The following is a 21,696-nucleotide window of genomic DNA, read 5'->3' as shown; positions in this document are numbered from 1 at the left end:
GATAACACAGAGGTAAGATTGATAACATCACATGTCCCCTCACTCTCATGTGACTCAACCCCCCTACCCCCCAGGCAGGGGCACTTGCATGTTGGTGGGCAGGCAGCTGTTGTATTTTCAACAGTTTTGATCTATTATCACTTCAACTGCGGAAGTGGGAATAGCTGGAGAGACAGACACTTTTAACATTACATATCCCAGTGTATTGTGATAATAATGCAAATCTTTAACCCTAGGTTAAAAACCAACAACAACCCAGCAGATTATTTTTCTGGCAACTGGCAAATCCATAAAAAACAGCCACGCTGGTCAAATACCAGCCAGGTGGTAACCCTACCACTAGGTACAGGTACCACAGCGCAGGGATGCCTCACTCCCTGCACCCTAGCCCTCGGGGGCTTTCTGTCAGGGCAGTGGGGGACGTGGACAGGGACACCAGCCCCCCTGCTAGCTGCCTGGGGCGCAGGGAGACCAGGCCCTCCCCGTCATCCTTGGGGCCAGGAAGAGTCCAGGCCTCCCCCTCAGGCAGGGGCAGCCTTGCGGCGGGCTGGGGCTCTCCTCGCCCTCTGCCCCCATTGCCAGCCCGCCGCAGGGCGGGGCTTTTCTCGCCGCCAGGCCCCTGGAGAGAGGCAGGTGACGGCATGGGGGGGGGGGGGGGAGCGGGTCTCTGCCCTCACTAAAGATGGCTCCGGCGGCTACCGGTGCCGGACCACGTGGGGGCTGAAAGGGGTTGCGGCGCGGGACATGGAGCCAGGGAGGCTGGAGAAGTTCCCTAGCCCGGGCAGGGGCAGCGGCCTCCGCGCTCTGAAGCGGGCGCGGCCCGGCGAGCTGCTGTACCGGGCCGAACCCTTCGCCTGCACCGTCACCAAGCAGCGACTGGGCGGCGTGTGCGAGCGCTGCCTGCGCAGGTACCGAGCGGGGCCGGGTCCTCCGGCAGCCCCCAGCCGCCCTTCCCGCCTGCACGCGTCCCCGCCCGCTGCCCCTCCCCGCGCTGGGAGGGCTTCCCCGCAAACACACCCACCCACCCCTGCCCTTGCCCGAGCCGCGTCTGGCGGAGCCTGCCCTGCGCTCAGCCCTGCGCGGGGCCAGCCCGGGGCGCCCACGCCACGCGTTACAGACCCATAGACCACCGCGAAGCCCGGCTCCCGTCCTGTGCAGCCCTCACGGCCACGGGCCACGTGTATGGCACAGGACCCCCCACCCTCCCGGCCCCTTCGCACCCCACTCCGCGCCACCCTGGCTACAGGGCGGGCCGGGCTGCAGCTCAGAGCCCTGCTCCCCGCCGGTGCGCGCCTGTAGCCCGGTTTTTGGATATTAGGAGTTTGTATCTAGCGCCGGGCGGGCTCGGCAGAGCAAGCGGGGCCGGCAGGGAAGGGCACTGCCGTGCTGAGTTGTGCTGTTGACCAGTCATAACGCAAGAAGGGACGGCATGGCAGTGACACAGGGTGAGAGGAAGAGCAGTGGTAAGGGGAGGATGAGATTTATGTCTAGGATTAGCAGAAATGGATTGTTTTTTAAAATATTTTTTATCAGAGATCGATGTTTATTTTTAAGCAGTTCTCCCTGATTTTTATCAATTTAAATGATCACAGATATGGGAAATTAGGGAGGGGACAAACAATAGGGAGTGTCTGACAGTAATTATTTAATAACAGTAAACATTCGGATTCAAAAAGTTAAATATTTATTACTGTTGAAGCACAAATTGTCAACATCATGTGTCAAAATATACAAATTAAATATTAAATCAACGATTTGTCTATTTGTAAACATCAGTTATTATGGATGGAAATATTTTTTCATTGGTTTGTGTGTGTACGTTAAGAACATAAGAACGGCCCTACTGGGTCAGACCAAAGATCCATCTAGATCAGTATCCTGTCTTTCGACAGTGGCCAGTGCCAGGTGCCCCAGAGGGAATGAACAGAACAGGTAATCATCAAGTGATCCATCCCCTGTCGCTCATTCCCAGCTTCCTGCAAACAGAGGCTAGGGACACCATTCCTGCCCATCCTGGCTAATAGCCATTGATGGACCTATCCTCCATGAATTTATCTAGTTTTTTTTTTTTTTTTTTTTAACCCTGTTATGGTCTTGGCCTTCACAACATCCTCTGGCAAGGAGTTCCACGGGTTGACTGTGCGTTGTGTAAAGAAATACTTCCTTTTATTTGTTTTAAACCTGCTGCCTATTAATGTCATTTGGTGACCCCTAGTTCTTGTGTTATGAGAAGTAGTAAAAAACACTTCCTTATCTACTTTCTCTACACCAGTCATGATTTTATAGACCTCAATCATATCTCCCCTTAGCCGTCTCTTTTCCAAGCTGAAAAGTTCCAGTCTTATTAATCTCTTCTCATACGGAAGCCGTTCCATACCCCTAGTCATTTTTGTTGTCCTTTTCTGAACCTTTTCCAATTCCAATATATCTTTTTTGAGATGGGGTGACCACGTCTGCACACAGTATTCAAGATGTGGGCATGCCATGGATTTATATAGAGGCAACACGATATTTTCTGTCCTATTATCTATCCCTTTCTTAATTATTCCCAGCATTCTGTTAGCTTTTTTGACTGTTGCTGCACATTGAGTGGATGTTTTCAGAGAACTATCCACAATGACTCCAAGGTCTCTTTCTTGAGTGGTAATGGCTAATTTAGACCCCATCATATTATATGTATAGTTGGGATTATGTTTTCCAATGTGCATTACTTTAACTTTCATCTGCCATTTTGTTGCCCCGTCACCCAGTTTTGAGAGATCCTTTTGTAGCTCTTCGCAGTCTGCCTGGGTCTTAACTATGTATCATCTGCAAATTTTGCCAGCTCACTGTTTACCCCTTTTTCCAGATCATTTATGAAATGTTGAATAGGACTGGTCCCAGAACAGACCCCTGGGGGACACCACCATTTACCTCTCTCCGTTCTGAAAACTGACCATTTATACCTACCCCTTGTTTCCTATCTTTTAACCAGTTACCAATCCATGAGAGCACCTTCCCTCTTATCCCGTGGCAGCTTACCTTGCGTAAGAGCCTTTGATGAGTGACCTTGTCAAAGGCTTTCTGAATATCTAAGTACACTAAATCCACTGGATCCTTTTGGACCACATGTTTGTTGACCCCCCTCAAAGAATTCTTGTAGATTGGTGAGGCATGATTTCCCTTTACTAAAACCAAATTATGTTCACCTATATGTCTGACAATATTGTTCTTTATTATAGTTTCAACCAGTTTGCCCAGTTCTGAAGTCAGGCTTACAGGCCTGTAATTGCCAGGATCACCTCTGGAACCCTTTTTAAAAATTGGCGTCACATTAGCTATCCTCCAGTCATCTGGTACAGAAGCTGGTGACTTATTGCTGTTTAATTTATCAATTTGTTCCAAAACCTCCTCTAATGATACCTCAATCTGTTCCTCAGATCTGTCACCTAAAAAGGATGGCTCAGGTTTGGGAATCTCCCTCACATCCTCAGCCGTGAAGACCGATGCAAAGAATTCATTTAGTTTCTCCGCAATGGCCTTATCGTCCTTGAGTGCTCCTTTAGCACCTAAATCGTCCAGTGATCCCACTGGTTGTTTAGCAGGCTTCCTGCTTCTGATGTATTTAAAAAAATTTGCTATTACATTGAAATCAATGTTTATTGACATTTACTAACAAAAATTTAATACTGGCAAGCCAATTTATAACCATATCTCTCAAATGTCCCTCATTTCAACCTCAGTGTGTCTATGATCCATACAGATTACATGTCCCCTCACTTTTATTGTGAAATTATTTACATCAAAAGTAGAATCCTTGACTTATTCCTTGACTTTAGCAAAGTTTTTGATATGGTCTCCCACAGTATTCTTGCCAGCAAGTTAAAGAAGTATGGGCTGGGTGAATGGACTATAAAGTGGACAGAAAGCTGGCTAGATCGTCGGGCTCAATGGGTAGTGATCAATGGCTCCATGTCTAGTTCGGAGCCGGTATCAAGCGGAGTGCCCCAAGGGTTGGTCCTGGGGCCGGTTTTGTTCGATATCTTTATTAATGATCCGGAGGATGGTGTGGCCTGCACCCTCAGCAAGTTTGCAGATGACACTAAACTGGGAGGAGTGGTAGATATGCTGGAGGGTAGGGATAGGATACAGAGGGACCTAGACAAATTAGAGGATTGGGCCAAAAGAAATCTGATGAGGTTCAACAAGGACAAGTGCAGAGTCCTGCACTTAGGACGGAAGAATCCCATGCACTGCTACAGACTAGGGACCGAATGGCTAGGCAGCAGTTCTGCAGAAAATGATGTAGGGGTTACAGTGGACGAGAAGCTGGATATGAGTCAACAGTGTGCCCTGTTGCCAAGAAGGCTAACGACATTTTGGGCTGTATAAGTAGGGGCATTGCAAACAGATTGAGGGACATGATCATTCCCCTGTATTTGACATTGGTGAGGCCTCATCTGGAGTACTGTGTCCAGTTTTGGGCCCCACACTACAAGAAGGATGTGGAAAAATTGGAAAGAGTCCAGCGGAGGGCAACAAAAATGATTAGGGGGCTGGAGCACATGACTTATGAGGAGAGGCTGAGGGAACTGGGATTGTTTAGTCTGCAGAAGAGAAGAATGAGGGGGGATTTGATAGCTGCTTTCAACTACCTCTTTGGAACCCCCTTTCAGGATGGATCTAGGCTGTTCTCAGTGGTAGCAGATGACAGAACAAGGAGTAATGGTCTCAAGTTGTAGTGGGGGAGGTTTAGGTTGGATATTAGGAAAAACTTTTTCACTAGGAGGGTGGTGAAGCACTGGAACGGGTTACCTAGGGAGGTGATGGAATCTCCTTCCTTAGGGGTTTTTAAGGTCAGGCTTTACAAAGCCCTGGCTGGAATGATTTAGTTGGGGATTGGCCCTGCTTTGAGCAGGGGGTTGGACTGGAATGCCTCCTTCCAACCCTGATATTCTATGATTCTAAGAATCATGAAAATGAGATTATAGAAAGAGTTGTATACACTAAGGTGTAACTTTTAATACATTAATGCATTATTTTGTGTCTGATTTTGAGTATGTGTCATAAATTGTGCCCCAAATTTGGACCTTGACAGGTTGAGAACTGAGAAGTATGATTACATTAGCAATCAGTTATGATATGTTTCTAACATACACATCTTGTCAGTTCCTTTCTTCTTTTAATAATGAAGTTTTTGTTGATCATATGCACTTGCGTACACTCCTAATTGCTTTAAACCCCCTCCCCACCAACTTTCTGCATTTTGATTATAGTAATCAGTTAGGAAAGCAAACAAACAACCTGGAAATTTACTTATACTGATTATTTTAAGAGTAAGCCTTCCCCTCATTTTTATGAATTAATTTAATGCTGTACTCATGTTTCCATCTGTTCCTTGTCAGTTTTAGTCTGGAGAGTCTGGGAGACTAATGGACAAGATTAGTGTTGCTGGATTCAATGGCAAGTGAAAATCCTGGTTCATAAACTGCTCCAAAGTGGAGGATTTTCTAGCTGGAGTTGATGGCTTGAGAAACAGGTTATTAGTAAGTGAGATATTTTAAAAGATGTGGGTATTAGTCCACTCTTGGATAGACTGGATGTTTCCTTAACTTCCATTAATCTATCAAAAGATTGTAAATCCAGGCCCAGTCTCACAAAGGTACAAAAAAAGCATGTGGCAGAGATGGAAACTGATCTCTACTCTCTGAGGTATTCTTATTCACTAGACCAGCAGTTACTAAACTTGAAAATCATTTTAAAAAATTGTTGTGAAGTGAATTGGTGGAGCATCAAGCTCACATACCACAGTTTAGGGATCCTGGCACTAGACCACTGGCACCTTTAATGCAGATTGTTTCAAGTCTCTGTACCTAGGGAAATATAGAATTTGGACGAATAGGTCTAAATTTTCAAAAGTGCCTAGTGATTTTGGGTGCCCAAGTAGACACGTATTAAATTGGTCTGATTTTCAAAATGTATTGAGCACCTGCCCTTTGAAAATCATGTTCCGTTAAGGTGTCTCAGGTTCAGCACTCAAAAAATAATTGAAAATTTATGCCAGAATGCATGGCTGCCTTTGTAAAATACTGTGAGATCTGCACATGAAAAAGCACAGTGTAAATGTAAAAATCTTTATTAGCTGCATTTTTCAGATTGGGTAAGTGAGGCTCGGGGAAGTTGAGTGACTTGGCTGGAAGGCACTGTGGCCTAGTGAGTTAGACATTGCCTGTAGAGCTGAATACACCTCTCTTCTAGTTTGGATCTGATGCATAATTTGCTGTGACTTCTTAGCTGAATAAGCAACCTGGGGAGCTGAGGATCTTTAATGGCTGTATGAAATAAATAATGACGCCTCCTCAATAAGAGCTTTTCTCTTCTGTACAGAAGAGTCTCCTGTTGTTTATGAGAAGGACTTTGGAATTGGGCTTGATATTGAGTCATCCCCTTTGGAAAATTCCTCGTTGTTAAAATTCAACAAAACTAAAATTCCTTCAAACTCTTATACTTTAACTGTGCCATGACTGGCACACATATTGGATGTTCTTCCAATCCTTCTTGTAGCCTAATCAATTATTTATTGGGATGCAATATGCACTTTTTACAGCTAGCAGGGAGCTACTTGGAGTTAATTAAGAAGATAAAATTGGTGGGTTTTAATTAATACAGACAAATATAATTGAAATCATAGGAAAATTAATATATATAATTATAAGATAAGTACAGTAAAGTGGTTTCCTGCATTGTTTATACTTCCAGTCTTTGCATTGTGCATACTTACAACTTTACAGAGACTGCTGAAAACAGATAAGGAAAAGTAAAGGGAATTCATCAGAAGGGAGGTCCTGATTCAGTTTAAACCATCTCGGGGACCTGACAAACCCGAGAATAGGGAACTAAATTGAATATGTTATACCCCAACTTTATGTAACCTTCTGGATATATAGCCATATCTGATCAATTTCCATGACTAACAAGATTAAAACCTGTCTATTATTCACATTTGGCATTTCAGCTTTACATAGCTGCAACTTTAATTATGGATATTGATAAAGTACACGATACATTTCTTAATAATTCCTGTATTTTATAGTAGGCTAATCACCTGATTTCTGCTTAATAACCACTTGCTAAAGCCACCACTCCCCAAACTCACTTTTTATGGAATTCTGCCATGTACTGTACTTTTTTGTGGTCACTTGTTTGTCTTCTCAGAAGGAGTGTGCAGAATTTATGACCTAGGGTTATCTCAGTACACCTACAAGATTTCAGCTAAATCCCAGCCTTTAGCATAACTATTCCCACAAGGCCTCATACTAATACAGCAGGCCCATAATTATAATAAGCCTAATAACCCAGTTATTTGTTTTGCTTGCTGTTACAACTTTCATAACTTCCATTAAACATGCTTAGAAGAGAAATTATATGTTACTGAAAATATGAACCCTCCAAGATCAGGTCAGGCTCAACTGTCAACATTCTGCTTAATAGGAAACTTCCAAAGGAGTTTGGGGGTGGGAGGAGGAGGAGGTTGCACACACAATGAATCTTGGACATTACAGGCAAGAGAGGTTCTCCCTTTTGTTCGGCCCGAGATTTGCTTGAACTGACCCTGATAGGAAGTCCTTCCTTTGTGACAGCAATGCCATCTTTCCTCCACCTGCCTTTTTTACACTGATTAGGCCTGTTTACACTGTTCTGCCAAGCAGAGCAAGAAACGAAAATATGGTTGGTTTATCTCTCTTGGCTTCCGTAATTACAGGCTGTTGTGTGGTATGTGCTTGAGGAAACCCAGTGAGCTTTGCTTGAGATTTCAAAGTATAAAATACCATTAATGACTGCTGCTTGGAGCACCTAGTCCTGGAACCCAAAACGGGAGAGGCAATTCTTGATTTAGTCCTAAGTGGCACACACAATCTGGTCCAAGGGGTGAAAGTAGCTGAACCGCTTGGTAGTAGTGATCATTATGTAATTACATTTAACATACTTGCAGAGGAAAAAGATACTGAAGAAACCCACCACAGTAGCATTTAACTAAAAAAAGGGGAACGACACAAAAATTAGTAGGCTAATTAAAATGAATGAAATGTCTGAAAGCTGCATGCAAACTTAAAAAAAATACCATAATAGAGGCTCAAGCTATATATATATATATATATATATATATATATATATATATATATATATATATAAATATCCCAAATACAGGAAAAAAATAGTAAGGACCAAAAGAATGCCACCATGGCTAAACAAGAGAATAAAACAGGCAGAGACAAAAAGGCATCCTTTAAAAATTGGAAGTCAAATTCTACTGAGGAAAATAGAAAGGAACATAAACTCTGGCAAGTCAAGTGTAAAAGTATAGTTAGGCAGGCCAAAAAAGAATTTGAAGAGCAACTAGCTAAAAACACAAACACTAACAGCAAAATATTTGTTATGTAACATCAGAAACAGGAAGTCTGCCAAACAAATCAGTGGGCCACTAGATGATCAAGGTGCTAAAGGAACACTCAAAGACAAGGCTGTTGAAAAGAAGCTAAAAGAATTCTTTGCAAGGGGTCACCCAATGAAATGAATAGGCAGCATGCTTAAAATAAGCATAAGGAAGTACTTCTTCACACAACACACAGTTGACCTGTGAAACTTGTTGCCAGGGGATATTGTGAAGGCCAGCATTATAACTGGGTTTAAAAAAAAATTAAATAAGTTAATGAAAGATGGGTCCATCAATAGCTATTAGCCAAAATGGTCAGGGATGCAACCCTATGCCCTGGGTGTCCCTAAACCTCTGACTGCCAGAAGGTGAGACTGGACAAAAGGGGATGGATTGCTCGATAAATTGCCCTGTTCTGTTCATTCCCTCTGAAGCATCTGGTACTGGCCACTGTCTGAAGACAGGATACTGGTCTAGATGGACCATTGGTCTGATCGAATATGGCTGTTCTTATGTTTATATTCTAACTAACATGACATAATTTCCTAATGTAGGCAGATACGTTTATATATGAAGGTAAACATGACAGTTAATGGTACAATGAGTGAAGATGATGGATTATAGTACAATAATGGTCACTTCTGAAAATATGTGTAATATGCAGAAGGCATATAACTCTGACCCCTGATCTGGTAGAATAAGCGCAGAAGGGAAAAAACTCTAAAGCAACAACCCTAAAAGATCTTGTACATATAAAAGACCTCAAGCAGAAACAATATCTCATTTATTTGTGAGGGTCATAAACAAAGGTAATAGCATTGGAGGTAGACTGAATTTTGGTCACACTCAGCGGAGAGAAGCATACTACACACAGAACTTTGTAAACCTGATGGGGCAGAAGTTGGACAATCCTATGGGAAAAATCACCCCTCTGATTCTGTGAGGAGAGGAGGCCCAGATCTAGTAGATGGGGTCTGGGTGTGCACAGGAGAAGGGGAAGAACACAAGCTCTATGCCCTACTGCACAGTGAACTCTCTCCTGAGGAGGTGTAGGGGCGGTGTCAGCTGGGTAGGCACTAGCAGCAGCATTTCTCCCAAAGGGGCTGTACCACTATGAAATCCATGGCTGAGGTCATGAAGTAGTGCTGAGTCACAGGGCTTCTGCACAGTTGGTACTGGCCTCCACAGATCTGAGGTACACACATCTTAGGGTGTGATTTGTGGATTTAAAGGGCAGTCGCCCTGACAGGACGGGCACCCGTTCTGCTTGATGGAACATGCAGTGTAAATTTCATGAGTGTGAATTGGTGGAATGTCCTGCCTCCTGTGTGTGTTTATCCTGAGTCAGGGATGAACCCCCGGCTTTATTTGCTGAGGTCTGACACAAATAGCCCCCTTTATTCTCACCCCCCCCCCCATCCTAACAAAAACTAGCAAACCCAAAAGCAACCTGTGTATTTCTAGAAAAGGCCATTGCTATCTGATTTTTCCAGCCTTAGCCATATAAACTGGGGGACTATCTGATCTTCTGTTATTTCCAGGCCAATCATTAATCTTTTTGTCAATTTTAATTCCTGAAATGGTTGTGGTTACAAAAAGCATGTGTGATGTCTTGGCTTTAAGAATTGTGATAAGAACATAAGACCAATGGTCCATCTAGCCCAGTATCCTGTCTTCTGACAGTAGCCGGTGCCATGTGCTTCAGAGGGAATGAACAGAACAGGGCAATTTATTGTGTGATCTGGTTGTCCAGTCCCATCTTCTAGTAGTCAGAAAGAAGAAAGTACTGTTCCTTCTGTTTTACAGATGGAGAAACTGAGACATGGGGGCTGGGGAGTGACTTGCCCAAGGTCACCAAGGGGGGCAGTGGCAGAGCCAGGAATAGAACGAATGTCTCTGGAGTCCTAGACCAGTGCTCTATCCACTAAGCCTTCCTCATAACTCAGTGTTGCCAACTGTTATGATCTTTTATCACAAATCTTCTGATATTTGGTGTTTTTCTTATAGCGCCAGTTCTTATATTGATGTGGTTACCTGAGAATCTCAGGTTTCATTTAAAAAATATTTCTAGCCTCCATGGTTGCAGAGAAAGATTGAAAATGTGACCCAGGTGCACCCCAAGGGTTCAGAAACTAGAAAATAATTTAATTCATTATTATTATTTTATTTTATTTTATTTTGCAAATCTCATGATTTTTAGATAACCTCATCATCTTTGAAACCTGGCTCAAAATTTTTGAACACTTTGGGTTGGCAATTATGGGTTACTGTACCTCTAAGCTTTGGAACATTCAGGATTGGTAGTATTTACTTCTTGCTTCAATTGGGAAATCTTTTGGTTTAAGAATGAATTTCAGAATGAAGTAGGATTAGATATAGTTTATAAACAAAGACCCTCTCATTTTGCTAACTAGTTTATTTTAAAAAATGTTCTTGTTTTCTTATAGTTTTCATCCAGTTAAAGCAATTGAAGGCATAATGGAGACATAATGCTGTAATATGATTGAGTTATTGCTGATTTGACCCCATAATGAAACTAAATGTTCTTTTTTCCCCTAAAATTCAGAAATTTTGCAGAAATTAGGCTCTCCTTAGTAATCCTATTTTCCTCCCCCACCCCGAGTGAGATTATTCATTAAAATTGTCTTCCAGACCTTTTTTGAGTTGCTAAGTATTATTAATTTAGCTTTAGGATAACTTCAGTACTTAATATATTATAATACTGTGTGCATATGTTTATTATAGAAGTACAGTGTTTTAGTTCTTTGTTTCAGGGTTGTAGAAATAAAGGTTGTATACATAGTTTAAAAACAGACATGCCTACTTTGGTAGGATATAGAATAGAAATGTGTTTTGTGGATTTGGGGTTATATTTATAAACAGCAACAAAATATCCAGTATAGTGTTTGTGTAAGGCAAAGCATTTTGCATTTATAAAATAAACTATTGCTTTTCTCTAGGGTTATAAATAGACAAATTCAGTAGCTTACTTTGCCTTCTTGCAACTTTTATCCATTAGGTGGCAGTACAGGAACACAAATAAAAAATACTTGGTATTTCTTTTGAAATTGTTGAAGCATTTTGACAAACGGATTAGAAATCCAGGATTGTTTAGGGTTACCATACGTCCGGATTTTCCCGGACATGTCTGGCTTTTTGGTCCTCAAATCCCTGTCCGGGAGGAAATTCCAAAAAGTCGGACATGTCTGGGAAAATAGGGAGGGGTCGTGGGGCTTGGGGCCGGGCTGGAGCCGCTGGAGCCGGAGCCGCTGGGGCCGGCGGTGCTCGGCTGCTGGCCGACGCCGCTTGGCCAGGGCTGGGCCGGAGCCGCTTGACCGGAACCGGGGCCCGAGCCGGGCCGGAGCCGCTGGGACTGGGGCTGGGGTGCTCGGCCGGCGCCGCTCGCCCAGGGCTGGGTCCGGGTCAGAGCCACTCAGCTGGAACCGGGGCCCGAGCCGGGCCGGAGCCGCTGGGACCGGGACTGAGGGTGCTCGGCCGGGGCCGGTGCCGCTCGGCCGGGGCCGGTGCACCGGGGCCTGAGCCGAGCTGGAGTCGCTAGGGCCGGGGCGGGCCGAGCCGGGCCGGAGACACCGGTGCCAGAGCCTCTTGGCCGGGGCCGGCCGCCGGAGGGAGCCGCTCGGCCGGGGGGGCCGGACTGGGCCGCGCCTCCTCGCGCCCCCCCCCCCCCCCCCCAGGTCCAACCACATAGCCTCATTGTGCTGGGCACTCTACAAACACAGAGTACTAGATGATCCTTGCCTGAAGAGCTTACAATCTAAATAGACCAGACAGTCACAGGGAGGGGGAAGACAGAGAACAAGCAAGCAGAGTGAACAATGGGATGGCAGAAAATGTCATATTAATTCCACGCAAACAAATTTGTTTCGGGTGAGTTTAGTTAGGGAAGCTTGCATTGGAAGAGCCTGTCCTATCCTTATTCTGAAAATAAGAAGAGGACTGCAGTTTTAGGTGAGCATTAAACTCACCTAAATTTAAAAAGAAAAATCATTTTTGAATTAAAAAAAAATTGGGTGATTCTGTATGGTGATGGTACATTGCATGTGCATGCGTATACATGTAATTATTCAACCTTGACATTTCCCCCTCATTTTATCATGCTGTTTGTACTATGTTTGGCTATGTTTGTACTATCTTTGGGTCCAATACTACTGAAGGTATGCAGATCAGGCCATAAATGCTGGTAACCTGACTTCCTCTTTCTCTGTAGCGAACTATCAGTTTTGAGCTATTCCTGACTTTTTCTTCTGACTGGGCAATATTCTATGCTTTAATTGATTTAGTATCGTGGCTTAGCAGATGGGGTAACTGATATTTCTCATAAGAAACACATTTTGTTGTTGCTGATGAGCTGTACTATTCTGAATTGAGTACATGGTAAAGTCTTTCAAACCACTGAGCTATCCCTCCCCCCTGAATAACATAGAGCCGCCCCTGTCATTGAGTCCAGCCCCCTGCCTTCACTAGCAAGGGACCAAGTACAGATTTTGCCCCAGATCCCTAAGTGGCCCCCTCAACGATTGAACTCACAACCCTGGGTTTAGCAGGCCAATGCTCAAACCACTGAGCTATCCCTCCCGCCTGAATGTCAGTATGTGAGTTGCCCAAGTCCACAGAGAGAATCAATATAAAACTTTAGACCCCTTCTCTGATCACTAGACCACACTGCCTCCAACATAGCATCTGTTCAGTCAAATAGTAAATCTCACAATGCATTATTTTGCCTTTCTTTATTTCAAAGAAAAAATTTGCAAATTTTGGTTCAGCATACTTTGTGATTATAATTTCATTAGCATAACAAAGTAACCTTTACCATTGAATTGACATGACAGTTGTATACTTTAGTTAATTCTTCTGGATAGAGTTATATGAAATTATGGAATGTTTTTCTTAAATGGTAGGATCGTACATCAGAAAACATTGGCATGCCCTAACCTCTTAAGTATACAGGAAAATAAATTGACCTTTTTCTGTCCTATTAATTGTTATTTTCCTTTATCTGTTGTAAACATTTTTTTAAACTTTCCTTTTATTTTCTCTTGTTGTTGATTGGAATTTGTAGTTATAAAGTTGAACGGACAAAAGTATCCTGTAGACAAGTCTAGATATATCTAGTAATTTTTTTGAATGAGCATCATTCCTCATATATTCTGACTACAGGCTCAAGATATGTGAGGAAAATAGCATAACGCATACACAAAACTTCATTGCACACATGGATTAATCTCCCTGGTTTTAGTGTTGTTTAGTGATCAAATGATTAAAACTTCATGGACTTCCAAACGTGTGTTTCTACTGCGAAAAGTGGATGTAAAAATGCGTCTTCGTTCTCAGATTTTCTTCCTGTGTGTATTCAGAGTCACATCAGCATGCTTTTTACTCTGGTGGCACTGCAGAGCCAACATAGCTAGGAGAGGAGGACTGGTTTTAATTTTGCCTTGAACAATATTGACTGAATTGACCAGAACACGCAGGAGAGTGAATTATAGACAACATGGGATGGGCTTAAGCTGCAGGCTTCAACTTTATTAATTATACACTGGGGACGGACGTGATAGTACCCCCCCCCACACACACACACACACACTTGCATATCAAGGATTTAACAGGTTTCAGTGTGGGTTACAGGGCTCTAATCACACTAAAACAGCAATAATTTGGGATTGACTCTCTGGCTGCCCCAGGGACTCAGCGCAGTTGTGAAACCCCTGCCTCTACTCTGCGTAAATGTGGTGAGGTAACATAGGCCACAAGGCTGGGAAAGACACTGGTCAAGGTCCTCCCCTAATGAAGGTGGTAAGTGAAGTTCCAAATGTGGGGCCAGATACTGCATTCCTTTATACTGTGGGTTTGCATGGGCTGAATATGTCTTGCAGATGCCTTACTCAGGAGCACAATTTGATTTTCAGATCTTAAGTCGAGTTTAGCAAATCTGAGATGGAGCGACAGAGAGAGATGGAACACAGCTATGCCATTGATACAGTATTTTTCTGTTGACACAGTATATTATGACATGCTTTACTGTTCAGTAATGACACAATTTAAGAAAGCACTTAAGCACATGACTTCAATAGGACTTAAGCATGTGCTTCCCTGAATCTAGGCCTAAGACATGATAGTAACAAAAAAGGTAACTTAAACCTATTTCCAAATTATATACCATCTATCTCCCAAAAGGGGGAAGATACTTAAGGATCATGAACATTTTGGAATATATTATAATGCCTGTATAAACAATGTGCATATACTATATTTATAAAATAATTAAAACATGTACAGAATTTAAATTGTTTAAAATGTATGTTTCTGTAGTTATTAATTGAGAACATTCAGTATATGGAAATCAAATAAAAGGGACAAAATAACAAGTAAGTTAGTGGCTATTATGAATTTGTAGACAATTAGTCAAATGAACACTGCATTGTGGATTCTAAAAAAATCCAACAACGTGAATTAAGTACAGGCTGGTTGTTTAAGAGCATCCTTTATAATCAAATAAATAATTAAATTGTGACCAGATAGCTTCCGACCTACCATATTTTGCTATGTGCATCTGAGAAGGGGAGTTGCAAGGGAGGTACCTGTGGCTCCCAGATCCTGGGGCAGGGAAAAGGAAGAAAAAACACATTAATACATTTCCCAGGATTGGCCATTTATTCACCATGTCCATCATTTACAAAAAGTGAGGGGTAGTAAAAACATGACCACAGCCACATTTAAAGGACACTAAGGGTCAAATCTTGTCCTAGTAGCTTTATGGTCACAATTCCCATTATTTATATGGACCCTATACTGTGAGCTACTGGAACAGTGCTATTTTGCCAGAAATATTTTCACAATGAAGATGAACAGTAATATGTGCTTCTGAGGCTGGATTTAAGCTGTGTTTGTCACGACCTACATATCTGAACACAGTAACTGATCTTGCATTTCCTCAATATGTAATAAAACTTTATAGGTCTATTCTCCAGACTGTAGTCCGTCTCCTGGGAGTGACCCCTGCAGTGTCCTGGGCCCCAAGGACCCACACAGTTCCACAGAGGTCTGTCCGAGTCCTCCAAGACTAGGCTGTCTCCCCCAGTGATCCCTGTCTCAATTTCTGCCTCCCTACAGCAAATCCAGCCAAGCCAAATTCCTGTGGGAAGCTTGTACTGTGACCATTCAGGGTGCAATGGTCCCAGTGAGTGTTTACAGTGACACATGCAGCCTTCTTAAACAAGGTAACCATTTATTAGTCACCTGGCGCACACAATCTGAAAGTCCGTAGGTTAGCATAGACGAATGAAGGTTAAAGCATAGTCCGTTCTGGGTAGCCAAAAGCCCCAACCAAGCTGTTGTGAACCCCGTGTTCAGGCTCCGTCTCTCTTTTTGTCTGCTCCTTAGTCAGTTCCTCATTGAGAGAGCCCCAACTCTGTCCAGAAGTCAACGCTTTATCCCCCTACCTCACACTTTCTAATCCTTTGTTCTCAAGATGGGAGTCTTTGTTCATCCCCGCTGGTGAGAGGCGGGGAAATCCATCTCCCTCTAGATTGTTGGTTTCTAGGTGGCAATGTCCTGGTGAATGGGTTTTGTATTGTCTTCTGGGATTTTCCATTGAAATGGGGTTGGTCTTGGCCAGTCCTTTTTAATGACCCAATCAGACTCAAATAACTAGGCGAGAGAGAGAGAGACACACACACACACACCCCACTGCCCCCCACCCCAGTCTCTTAGCCTGCCCAAAGGGCAAACTTAGTTCTTTTTCTCCACTGGGTAGTCATGCAAGATATAGGGGAAACCGAGGCACACATAGGATTCATAAAAATATTACAGAAAATTCCCACATGATCACAGCACCAAAAGACAATTCTCTGCATGTAGTAAAAATACCACCTCCAAAATAAGATTGGAAATCTATGATTTCCAGTCTTCATTTTTCTTCATGGGTAAATTATTATTTTGCAAATGCAAAATTAAAATCAGTGCTATGAGGGATAAGTAAGTACTTAGCATTTATTCAAATTTTAATCAATGTAATATACAGGGACAAAATTAGCTTTAGTTTTCTCCTGAGAAAGCTGGAGAGTTTCATTTTATACCAGTCACTGGAAGTTTTATACTGTATTAGAAAATTCACGAACCATTTTAAAATGGGGTGATAATGATGTTTGCTCTCTTGACATGGGAAATTATTCTAATTTGTCATTATTTATTATTTGTATTGTGATTACACCCAAAGGCCTTAATCAGTCTAGGGCCCCTTTGTGTGTTATGCTGTATGATTGAACAGGTAATTCCTGGCCTGAAATGTTTGTAGTCGAGTTTAAGGCAGGATGTTAAATTGTTCTTAATTACTGTTGATATTTATCTAATAAAATAAACTCTTAAATCTCCCCTAGCACCCTACCCAGCCATGTACTGTTTTGGAGTAGGTCTTGAGGAGGGATTCAAAGGAGAAGAGAGAGTAGTGGTTTTACAAACCAGTTCACAGAGGGCACTTCATGTATTAGGGAAACGTGAAAGAAAATGTGGAGACACTTACGGGAGAAACCACACAAATAGTAGGTTGATTGTGGCATCACTGGCAAAGCAGAAGGACTGGGAGGATGACTCAATAAGAGAGAAGAGCAGATAGTTGGAAGGGACAGAATTGTGAAAGGGTAGGGCTAGAAAACGGAATTTAATGAAGAGAAAAAGTGGGAGATTATGGAGGGATTCAAGGAGTGGGTGACATGGTGAGGATAACAGGGGAGGAAAGTACACACTTTACGTGAACTGGAGGAGGAGGATATGGGTGTCCCAAGAGGAGGAAGTTGCAACAGTCAAGGTAGGAGAGTTTTAATTGTGAAATTACCTGGTATTTTCACTCATAAGAGTTGTTTCAAAAGCAGTTGAAGCAGCAGCTTTAATCCTACACATGCAAGGTTTCAAAGTTTTAAGTACTGTTTCGGCAGTATTCATTGTGACAATAATATCTGCCAGGATGGTTAGATCCCTTTTAATGGATATCAGTGTTCAATGAATGGCTTCTAGCTTTCTGCCTAAATTAATCCATATTGAGCAGAAAGACTCTTGTTTGTTGGGATCCATCTTTTGATAAGAGGTTCTGTTACTTGAAATAGTGCAAGAGCATTAAGGTCCTGGCTAACTTCCCACTTGTTTTTGATGGCTCAAAGAAGACACAGAAGCTGTGCAAGACAAAATATGAGATTAAACAGTCCAGGATTATTTAGCTTTGAAAAAAGAAGAGTACAAGGAGACCTAATAGGAGGTAAAAATCACTAATTGAGAGAAGATTAGGTAGGCAGATGGATTCAGCCAGGCTGTTGCCCCTTTGGAGTGGAGGTTGCAAGAGAGGTAGGACTGCTGCAACAGCAAGGCTGCAGCCAAAGGTGCAGAGCTGCTCTGCTCTTGATACGAGGCTTGCAGTAGAATTCCTTCTCCTCTGTAGCCTGTGTCATTCCTGGCTACCCAAGCTTCATGCAGGGGGACAGGATTTAGCCCTACATGACTCCAGTCCAGTTTCTATTTTAGGTTGTTTTTATATCCCCAGTGGATTTACTACCACTAGCTTCACGCCAGCTGGAATACTGTACAGAAACATTCTCATATTCTACAATAAGATAAAGAGAAATGTTTCATATTCACATAATTTCTTGGTTCAACAGTGCTCTGAATTTTCCTTACTTATGATGATTTTAAGTTCGACCCTGAGTATTATTCTAACTTAGTTTTTTCTGTTCAAGAAGTTTTAGGAAATGTAGACAAACCAAATTTTGTTACTAATTGATCTGATTTCAAGGGCTGTGCTTAATGCCTATAATCATACTTCGCATTGTGCTTTTGTGCAGCTAACAGACCATTCTATTTATAGACTAGAGATAATTTTTTTAATCTTACTCAGGGGTTTCCTGATGAATGTAGAAGGAAAGCCAAATGGAACAATCCGTTCAGCACCAGTGCATAATTCCTATACTGACTAAAACCATAATCCTCCATTCATAGAATATTTAGCTCTCATATTTATTATCTTAATTAGTACCTTCATCCAACTCCGAGTTCATTCTGTTATTAGTTTGATAGTTGGTGTTTGGATGAAGCTAAAGGATAAATAATTTTTTTAAGTAAGTACTCAATCTGGCCTTTATATTTCAGAGCACTCGATCCCGTAGTCTATACAGAGGAAATGCTCTTATTGAGCATGGGGGTAGGGGAAAATGAAGGGTTGCTTGTGCAACCATGCAGGATTTGGGACCTTTGTATGCTAACCAAGTGCATAGTCTTGTTGCCAGCATTCAAGGATAAAGTAGGAGAAGCTGAAAATAGGAACTGCATGTAACCAGGACAGGGCATGGTCTAGGGGTGTAAGACCTGAAGAAGGAAAACAGCTAAACAATGAGACTGGGTGGGAGGATGGGTGGAAAGAGTACCATATTTCCCTCTAACTGCAAACCCTTTTTAAATTCAAGGGAATAATGTCTAGCTCAAATACTAATATGAATGTGCACATGTGCTCTGAAAAGATCCTCTGTGTGACAAAGTGAGGAAGCTCTTTGTTGAAGAGGTGAGTCTTATGAATGTGGGAGAGGGTCACTTTGAGAAGGTCTTGGTAAAGTATGGTCCTTGAGAAAGAAAAGGATGCATATTCTGTGCAGTGGTGCTGAGGATATACAGAAAATAGAATATGAATTCCCCATTCAAAACCTTTTGTAACCAAAAAGCCCTTCATATTAGCTTAGCTACATGTACCTAATATTTGTGCTACAATACTACACAGGTAGTGGCTGTAGATAGTGTAGGGAGAAATGAAGAGTGAAAGAATGGCTAAGTTTCAGGGAGAATGATATAGTAGTGGAAATTGGGAGGCTCAGGGAGTAGGGTTTGATTTGTTATTTTAGATGGAGTGTTAGGAGGAATAAGTCAGAAGGAAGAGAAGGATCTTGAGATGGGCTTTGAAGAGTAATAATTAATTTGGCACAGAATTACTATTCCAGACGGATGGGCAGGATATTAGTTCTGTGAATGTAAAAGAGCAGGGATTTTTCTAGGCCTCTGCATGTCCAGCATTCAGTAGAGAGAAATACGTCAGACTTTTGACCCTAGGCTGGATTAGGGCCCTCCCCACACCAAAGCTTGAGCTTCTCTGCTTCCAAATGGAGCAATCGTCAGGACTCAGTTTTCTGTAGCGCAAACCTTTTTCCCATCTTAAAAATCCTACCAAAAACTTGTTTGTTTTTCTACAGGTTGGCTCTTGAGCCTACCTAGCTCTTGCAGAAAAAAATTACCTCTGGAGCTTGACACAGGGAGTTATACAGACTATTTTCGAACCTATTTCTCTGCTCTGGACCTAGCTCCTGTCCTTCATTCTCATATCCCCTACTGTCCGTCCAGCATCTCAAACTACTTTGTCATTTTCAAGCTCAGCATGGCCCAAAACGAGTCAAAAATGTTTCTTCCCAAACCCTATTTCATATCTCTATTATGATAGATAGCACCATCCGCCTCCTTGAAATCTAGGGCTCATCTTAAATTCCTCCTTCTTTTCCACACACATCCAGGCTGTGACTAAGTTCTTCCTCCATACCATAACTATGAAATATACCCCTTTCCTTCTGTCCCAGATCATTTGTCCACACTTTAATCCCCTGCTGCTTCAACTACTGGAATACCCTTGCACCCAGGTCTTTATGGCACCAAGCTCACCCTCTCTAGTCCATCCAATAAACTGATGCCCTGATGATCTTTCTCACAAATAATTTTGGCCTTCTCTCTCTACTTCTTGGAATCACTTCACTTGCTCTTCATTGTGCTGTGCATCAAGTTTTAATGTCAGAGAGTTCAGCGCCGGAAGGGACCACCAGATCATCCAGTCTGACCTCCTGTATGTCCTAGGCCACTAACAACCACCCAGCCACCTCTATACCGACTCCAGCAACCAGAATTAAATCAAAGTATTGCAACCTTCAGGAGGCTAAATTGTTGTGTGTCACAGGTAGAGAACAGAAGGGACTGAGGTGCACCAATGCCCGAAGCCTTGGCAATGACAGGGAATTGATTAAATGAGATATACCCAGATGACCCTAGCAACTTCTTGTCCTTCCTTTTAAAACTCTGAATTTCTCAGCTCCTGCCTACATCTCAGACCTGTTCTCTGTCATGCTTTATATTGACTTATAATTTATGTGGACTATAAATCATTCTTCATATTAGTTTTTGAAAATTTGGTGGATTGTTTGTTTATTTTTTGGGGTTGGAGAGGGGAGGATGGATGATGGAGTATATATTTACATATAGACCTACTCACTGAATTTGGTTGTCCAGACAAATTTATTAACATCATTCAGCAATTCCATGAACAAATGGCTGGAATAGTGAGCATTGATGGCATTCTAACAGACCCATTTCCAGTCATGAACAGGGTGAAGCAAGGACGTGTTCTCTCTCTTAGCCTTTTTGGTTTATTCTTTGCTGCAATGCTGGAGGAAGCTCTTTTGTGGGTTTTCAAATGGAATCTTTATACCCTTCCACACTGGTAAGCTCGTCAATCTTTCCCGTCTCCGTGCAAATACCAAGGTGATAGAGACGTTGATTCAGGAACTGCTGTATGCTGATGATTGTGCCTTGATGGCACACTCTCAAGCAGCACTAAAAGATCTTACAAACAGCTTTGCTGTGGTGGCTCGTCAGTTTGGCCTAACCATCAGCTGAAAGAAAACTGAGGTTACGTACCAGCCCGCTCCTCAACAACCTTACCATGACCTGTCAATCAAATTTGGAAGGTACCACACTCCAAGCTGTCAAACAGTTTACTTATCTCAGCAGCATGTTGAACAATGAAGCGACAAACGACCATGAAAGAAAGAGAGCCAGCAAATTAAGAAAGTCAGCACCGCACACAGTCGTCTCTATCACCAAATCTGGAGCAACAAGGAGTCTGTCTACAGACTAAAAGCAAAGTCCATAATGCTGTTGTCCTCACGACGTTGCTGTCCAGGTACAAAGCATGCATCTATTTTCAGTAGCACATTAAAAATCTTGACTGTTTCCATTTGCAACAGCTATGATGATTGTTGGGTACCACAGGACTGGGTTTCCAACACAGAAGTCCTGGTGAAATCTGGTTTGGTCGGCTCAAGGCTCATTTGATCTGCACCAGTTGAGATGGACTGGCCATGTGATTTGTATGCCTGAGACAAGAATTCCTTGTGATATGGGAAATGTAACTTGTTTCACTTTTATTACTAATTTCCCCTCATATTTATGATCGATGGGCATGTGTTATGTAT

The 21,696-nt window shown here is 42.5% G+C and overlaps 1 protein-coding gene across 1 annotated transcript in view; it reads left to right on the top strand.

Annotated features, from left to right (window-relative positions):
• Positions 1–744: 744 nt before the first annotated feature.
• The window catches only part of SMYD3 (SET and MYND domain containing 3), a 634,585-nt gene continuing 613,633 nt past the window's right edge, over positions 745–21,696 (top strand). Inside the window, exon 1 of the mRNA XM_065401517.1 lies at positions 745–908. Within this exon, the coding sequence (XP_065257589.1) occupies positions 745–908 (164 nt within the window). The remainder of the gene's footprint in view (positions 909–21,696) is intronic.

Source organism: Emys orbicularis, chromosome 3 (genome assembly GCF_028017835.1).
Source record: "Emys orbicularis isolate rEmyOrb1 chromosome 3, rEmyOrb1.hap1, whole genome shotgun sequence".
In the NCBI taxonomy this organism is placed as follows: Eukaryota; Metazoa; Chordata; order Testudines; family Emydidae; genus Emys; species Emys orbicularis.
This window is presented reverse-complemented; position numbering and strand designations above follow the sequence as displayed.